The sequence below is a fragment of the Setaria italica genome, chromosome VII (genome assembly GCF_000263155.2).
Source record: "Setaria italica strain Yugu1 chromosome VII, Setaria_italica_v2.0, whole genome shotgun sequence".
Taxonomy (NCBI): Eukaryota; Viridiplantae; Streptophyta; class Magnoliopsida; order Poales; family Poaceae; genus Setaria; species Setaria italica.
Window position 1 is genome coordinate 24,851,172 of NC_028456.1, and position 7,559 is coordinate 24,858,730.

Genomic DNA, 7,559 nt, shown 5'->3' on the forward strand with positions numbered 1-7,559 from the left:
CTTTCACATTTCATCACACCATGAAAACCGAAGTTGCAACACATATCCATTTAGTTCACACATCATTCACGGATCACCGTCCTCTCATGATATTCTCTCTGTTGCAACCAGGCCAATCAATCTGGATTGGCCATCAGATCATGATTATTTCTAGAAGCCAAAATCATCCTCGAGAGATTCACTGTCCATTTTGACCAAGCTAGTCCACTTGTTTCAGATCAAGATTTCCTTTCTGATTGCTATGCGAAAATGGCGTGTCTCCATCATTTCGCGTTTACTTACGCTTCGACCTACATGAGTTCCCCGATTCTCAAGATTGCTCTGTTGACTGCGCGCGACCATGATGTGTGTTTAGGGTTTTTTTTTTGCTTGATTGTTTGGTACACAAATCTCACTTTCTCGTTTTAAATCATTGGCGTTAGTGTCGTAATAAGGATCATGGCGCTGCCAACATGATCGCAACAATTCTCAGGAGAAATGGAGTTCTTTGCATTGGATTCTGATTTTTTTTTGAAAACTCTAGGATTCTGAATTTCTGATTGGTTCAGTGAACTCATCCATATGCCCCAGCCGTAGCTGTAGCTCCTTGCACCGTTGCAACTTGCAACAAGTCTGCCGTGCATAATAATTAAGTGCCCGATATGATCGACATTTGTGCAAAATCTACAGTCGGTTAAACGCATATCGATCTACTCCTGTATATGATGTACGTTGTTCGCTGCTGATGCTAAACAGATGCAGACATCATACCAGCTAATTAAAGGGCAGGCAGGCTTAATCATTCGACCGCCTGCTGACAGCACGTAATTAAGGTCGGATGCATGCATGCATACGCGTGGCATGAAGAGACAGGTTCACTAATAATCTTCTTGAATCCAGCCATTCGTGTTTCAAAGTATGCATGTAGAACAAGACACGTACCCGGTTAATGTATAATTTTCTCATTGACTAGTAGGCACCAATTGATTAATCGTGCATATATCAAAGTGCAGATTCACTTCATCCAAATCCCATTTGGTCGCCACAATTCTAACACCGGGCACATCTCTCTTGGTCCTAAAACTAGATATACTGCACCGTACAGAGCAAAAAATGAAGCAACTTATTTTAATTAATGACTTTGTAGCTATATACATATGCTTATTGTGAAGCATGCATGATAACTCTTTTTTTTTAGAAAAGAGGTGCGCTAGTTCGTTAGCATAGTGTACGTGATGAAATCATACAAACTCCCATGAAGCTAACTAACCATTTTTAAGTTGGATTAGCACTACTCCGAGGTCCAAACATGGTCATTAGTTACACTGCGTACTGATGCCATATTTGTTCAATCAGGTACCAACTGGCAAATGATGTGAAAGGTTTGGTTTCCCTCAATATTCTAGTGCCAACTACTCCATCCGTTTCAAATTATAGGTTGTTTTGGCTTTTATAGATTCATAAGCTTTCTTATACACTTAGATATGCCCTACGTCTACATGCATGATAATATCTATGCATCTAAAAAAGTAAAAACGACTTATAATTTAGGATGGAGGAAGTAGTTACGTTTTGTCCACGAAGTGGATATCATTTTTTTTCGATTAACACATGCACGTACTCATATCATTAGAACACACGCTTTCAATATGCATGCATGGGGCCTATAAGTAAGCGTGATGCTTTACTTCATATCCAAATCCCATTTGTGGATACACACGCTAAACTACTATATTTAGGTGGTGGCCAATCAAGATTTGATCTTGTAAAACAAAGCAAGTTCTATTATTGCAATACATTTTCTTTCCTTGCCCGTGTTGTTTTAGTTTGTAGCTATCCACTGATAGGCGATGTTTGATCCGTGTTGTTCTTGTATCTCTTCTTAATGTGTTCATTAATTAATTAATATGCATGTGTTCTATGGCTACCAAAATTGGAATGTGTTCATGCTACCTGTAGGCTGGATCTACTAGGAAATCGTACTATAATGTTTATGTACCTGCAAAAAAAATCCTATACAATATGTAAAGAAAAGGGACTTATATATATGTCTCAAACAAATATACAAAAACTAGAGAAAAATATATAGACTTATAAAGGCTGAATATTTTAGCATGCTAGCTTGTTGGTGGATATGTTGGAGAAACACATTCTTTTCTTTTAAAAAAGGCGTTCTTTGGACGCCATCCTGCGGCTAACAATGATCAGTTAAAAACAAAACAAAAGAAAAATGGACTTATAAAGACTGAAAAATTTAGTAAGTTTTGTTGGTGATCGGATATGTGTTGCAGAAATAACCCAACGTTCATGGGTTCCGACGCCAAAATGTGGCTGCGAGGGATCGATCCCTGGCCGGTGGGTACCACCCATGATGCCATTGACACCTCACTACGCCAATGTTGGATAGAGAAACTCCCTTTCACTAGATTCAACCATTTTAGCCTCTATGGCACCGGGTCTAGACTTACTTGCTAACTCGATATACCTTTATTTTGTATGTATAGGATTGTTAAGCTTCTTCTAAAATTTACAATTACCCATTGTTAACTGAAAGAAACACAAGAGGTATCTGAATCAAACATCATTCTACCACATATATATTTCAGCTAGTGAGTATATGATAACTGGAATTAATTTGCAAAGCATAATTAACTTAGTAGACCTACACGTACGTTACATGGTCTCTGTGCGAACGTCAGGTTGGTGTGCACACCGACCCGATGCATGATTCGCAGAGTTGCCTTGGCCTCGCCGCGGTACACACTGCATTATTCGCGCCTTGACAAAAGCCTGTACGCCCGGCCTCTCGCGCACACACATTCCGCGGCGTACGCCATCACGCGTCGCCGTCGCCGCCGCCCCTAATCATACCTGAGCTAACAACCCCAAAGGACCCCCCGCCTTTTCTTCTCCTTTTCCCCCTTGGGTTAATCCCTTCGTCCGCAGAGCACGCACAAAGCCGCAAACTGGCTGAGCACCAATGGAGAAACGGATAATCAAAGGAGTACACATCTATCGGAGCAAGGAAGGTAACTAGCTAGCTTCCGGTGTATCACGCGCCATGCGTTGCCCTCACAGCTCGATTATTATCCTCTCGCCGTCGGCCCCGTGACTTCCCCGGGGATGGATGACTTGCGATCCGGATCGGGCGCGCGAACGGAGCAGTTCTCGTGCCACAAGCATGGCAACATGCCGTCGATCAGTGGCGTCCGAATCTCCCACCTCAGCCTGCCCGCCAGATTAGGGGATAGCGACGGAGCTCGATCTGCCAGCCAAATAACCCGTCTGGCTGCAGCCTAGCAAGCTAGGGCAGCGCGGCGCGATGTGTGGCAGCTCTCTCCGTGTGACACGACGTGGGGATCGATCGCGGGCGCGCGCGGCTGTCAACAGCGGCTTCTCCTTTGCTAGCCACCACCAGCACTCCCTCCTGGCCTCCTCCTCCTCGTCCCCCTCCCCAGCTGACACCTCTCTATAAAAGGACCCGGCCGGCCGGAGACCCAGCACGCTCAAGACATCGGAGTAGGTCTTTGCTTTCTTCGGTTCCGTGTCACTGCATCTCCTGTAGCTCAAAAAGCAAACCGGCAGGCTGCAAGAAAGTAGTCGAGTCTGCTTGCTTGTCCATCATATCTAGTGTGTGTGCGCTTCAGTTCATAAAGCTACAGAGCCTATATATATAGGTCGGTTATTTGCAGCCCGGCCAGCACAAAAGGAAAGAATCATCCATCGATCGGTAGCCGCCGGCGCAGAGGGAGAGGGATGGGGCTGAGGGAGGTCGAGTCCACATTGCCGCCGGGGTTCAGGTTCTACCCCAGTGACGAGGAGCTCGTCTGCCACTACCTCTACAAGAAGGTGGCCAACGAGCGCGCCGCTCAGGGGACGCTGGTTGAGGTCGACCTGCACGCGCGCGAGCCATGGGAGCTTCCAGGTGATCATCTCTCTCCCTCTTTCTCTCTCTCTCTCTCTCTCTCTCTCTCCAGCTAGCCCCCCTGACGATGTTCATCTCTTCAATTCCACGACCGTGTCTCTCTCACGATTGTTGTTCTAAGAATCTATAAGCTTCGGATGGATGCCTCTTAGCGAGGTGTTCGTTCGTTGTACTACTGTTCGTGCTAATCCTTAGTAGTCCGTCCAGTACACCGATATATTGACAGATTTGAGAATAGGACGTTGGCGTTTCTGTGCAAGCTGATAGAGGTCTAATCACAATTATTAACATGATTGAAGGAGGTACTTATAGGAAAGAAAACAAAAGGGATATATGTATATGGCCTTTGTTGATGATGCCATGTATAGGTTAGCATGGCTTCCGTTAAAGGTATCTAGCATTATTGGTGCCCTTGGTGGTGGCAACAAGCAACAAAGATAAGGCTGAGTGCATCACCTGGTGCAAAGGCCGGAACATGTGTCCATATATCTAAAACAAGCAACAAGCAAATGTGTCTTTCTTTTTACATGTGTTTGTATGTTAAATTCACTGAAACTTGCGTGTTCATTTAACGTATACCGTTATTCAACATTACTCGTAGATTCAAAAAACAAGCTAACAGACCCACTTTATCAAATAAAAAAAATAACGCAAACAAAATTTGGAGACGTTCTTCTTCTTTTTTTCTTTTTCTTAGTGTGGGCGCTTCACTGATACTGATTGGACTAGTCACATGTTGATGTTCGTGGAGTTATGTCAATCCCCTTAACTAATGTTCCATATGCATCTGCAATAATGGTCCTTAATCAATATATATTCCATATGCATCCGGTGTAATCTCTGTCACCAATTAATGAACTAACTCATCCCAGCAACGCAAGCGTGTCTCTGGCTTACTCGTCAGTCGTCACCATCTTGATGTTGCCCTTCAATCCAGTCCACTTCCTAGCTACGTCACACACGAGTAACAGTCACGATTCTTTCTTTTCAGTTCCTTCAAAGCTTCACTTTCCTGTATGTAGTCCATCACTCATCTCAAACATTACAGCTACAAACTCATCGAAAATGCATTGTTCATGCTTAATTGGCACTAATTTGCTATATGGTCTCTCTCGTCAGACGCGGCGAAGCTGACAGCGAGCGAGTGGTACTTCTTCAGCTTCAGGGACCGCAAGTACGCGACGGGGTCGCGCACGAACCGCGCCACCAAGACGGGGTACTGGAAGGCCACGGGCAAGGACCGGGAGGTGCGCAGCCCGGCGCCGTCGGGCTCCGTCGTCGGCATGAGGAAGACGCTCGTCTTCTACCAGGGCCGCGCCCCCAACGGCGTCAAGTCCTGCTGGGTCATGCACGAGTTCCGCCTCGACTCGCCGCATACGCCACCCAAGGTACGCGTGCACCGGCCGGCCGCCGCGCGCGTCAACTCAGATCGGTTGCCGCCCCAGCCGCAGCACACCACCACGCTAACTAACTTGGGTGTGCGCGTTCCTGTGCAGGAGGACTGGGTGCTCTGCAGGGTGTTCCAGAAGAGGAAGGACAGCGAGCAGGACAACGCCGCCGGGTCCTCCTCGCCGACCTTCGCCGGCAGCTCATCGCAGGCGGCGGCGCTGCCGGACGACCCGCCCATGATGGACGCGTACGTTGTCGACCAGACGGGCTCCTCCGCCGGCTTCGCGCCGCCGCAGGAGAACGTCGTCGGTGGCTTCGACCCGTTGATGTGGCAGTACAACTCGGTCCTCGGCCACTTCCCGCAGGAAGTGACCAGCTCGCCGATGATGGGGATGGGTCTAGGCTCCGGCGGAGTGGGAGACGGGTGCGGCCTCTTCTACGACACCGGCTTTGATGACACGGCGAACATTGGGGGCATGGGGTTCCCGCAGGGGTGGATGGGCTAGCTGATGCGTGGAGAGCAGGAGCCTGCAGTCGTGGATTGTGCATTGTGAAGGAAAAAAATGATTGAATTAATTCCATTGGTACCTAGGTACGTAGTGTGAGGTTAGATTTGAAGTTATTTAGAGTGCACCTCGCCAAAAAAAAAGGGGAAAGGAAAGTAGTGTGCATGAGCATGTGATAGATAGTTTGTGGTTCACCTGCATCACGCCAACTGTAAGTATCTCTTCATTCCAATGTTTGTAAATAAATTAATAAAGTCAATTCAAGTATATGCATGTGTGTCTGGCACATGAACACTGTTACTGAAGGAAACTTTATCATGCTTCATATAAGAAAGAAGTAACTCATCCAGCTAGCTATTTAATGCAAGATAATATTTTGTTGGTCATTGGAGGAAAAATAACATCAGAGACGACGTATCCTGAGTTCAAGACATGAAAAATGCAATTTTAAGAAGCGGATTGAGTATAACTCAGTTGGTTGGGTTCATTGTACTCAACCTGTCCACTTAGATTCGGATCTTTTTTTAAAAAAAACATTTAGGTTCGGATCTTTACCCCTCATGAGTGCTTGCATTTCAAGCTAATATCCTTTCAATAGTAGATGGCTCGTATTTGTAGACAGTAAGGCGCACATGGTAAATTAATTTGTAAATCTTAAGATCTGTCGATCTAATCCCTCAAAGTGCTCATAAGAATAGAGTGTGCACGCATGCATTTGTTGAAATGAGAGCTCTTTATTACTGTATTTCGCAAAAAGAATCAAGAAAATAAATGGCTGCCACTTATAGTTCATGTGTCTTAAGTAAATGAGCCCATGCATGAAAGGAATGTTATTATTTTTAGGGGGGGAAGGAGTCATATTTGCCAAACTGTATAATGTTTTCTATTTACCCAAAATACCTAAAATCCTGGGAATGTTTGTCTCAGATTTTACCATAGCTGCACAATATAGCTGCAGAATAACTCAGTTGTAAACTTTGACCCTTTTCGAGATACCGAGAATTCCCTCCAAATATTTTTCAAAAGTAAACTTGAATTCCCCAAGACAAGCATTGCTATCAAACAGGAATCAATCTGGATAGCTACTGCCACCGATCTCTGCATATTCAGTCCAAATTGTCAGGCTATCATGCTCAGGAATCTTGAATTCTTGCGTATGGTACTATATGTCTTTTTGTCATGCCATAAAACTAGTTACACTTATATATGCACACACAAAGGAGAAAAGAAAAGTCTTATACAAGCCTTGGGCGCATCTCCAAACGACGCTGGATGCATATGTCTCTAACTGTAGAAGTAATATGTCCAAAATATTGAGGCAGCACATTGGCACATTGGTACGCTTCCCCATCGCCATCTCCATCTCCATCTCCATATTTGCTCATCCGCTCCTCTCACCTTGGTTGGCTGGTTCTCTCACCTCATCTCAACAATCCATCTGTTTATAGACCAATTTTCAAACACTTGAATATACGAAAAGCTAAAAGCTTAGGCAGTGTATGGATACATGGAAATGAGAGGTGTGATAGGGATACGATGGTTTGGATAAGTCTTTCCGCACGGCTAGCGTCCGGACGTCCGATGGGAAAAAAATTTCCATCGGACGCTCCGTTGCAAACATCAAAACAAAACATTTGCAGCATCGAAAATCTATAGTTGCAACATTGAAAAATATGTGAAAAATGACTACGTTGTTCGAATCTGGGATAGAAAATTACTGCCGCAATATAAACACTATGTTTCATGCAACATTCACTGTG

At 45.1% G+C, this 7,559-nt stretch overlaps 1 protein-coding gene across 1 annotated transcript; it reads left to right on the plus strand.

The window, feature by feature from the left end:
- Positions 1 to 3,460: 3,460 nt before the first annotated feature.
- On the plus strand, positions 3,461 to 6,104 carry LOC101783303 (NAC domain-containing protein 21/22). Its single transcript, XM_004976164.2, has 3 exons — positions 3,461 to 3,904; positions 5,024 to 5,292; positions 5,401 to 6,104. Exons 1-3 carry the CDS (start codon positions 3,736 to 3,738, stop codon positions 5,797 to 5,799), a joined length of 837 nt encoding a protein of 278 aa, XP_004976221.1. The 5' UTR covers positions 3,461 to 3,735; the 3' UTR covers positions 5,800 to 6,104.
- Positions 6,105 to 7,559: the final 1,455 nt, after the last annotated feature.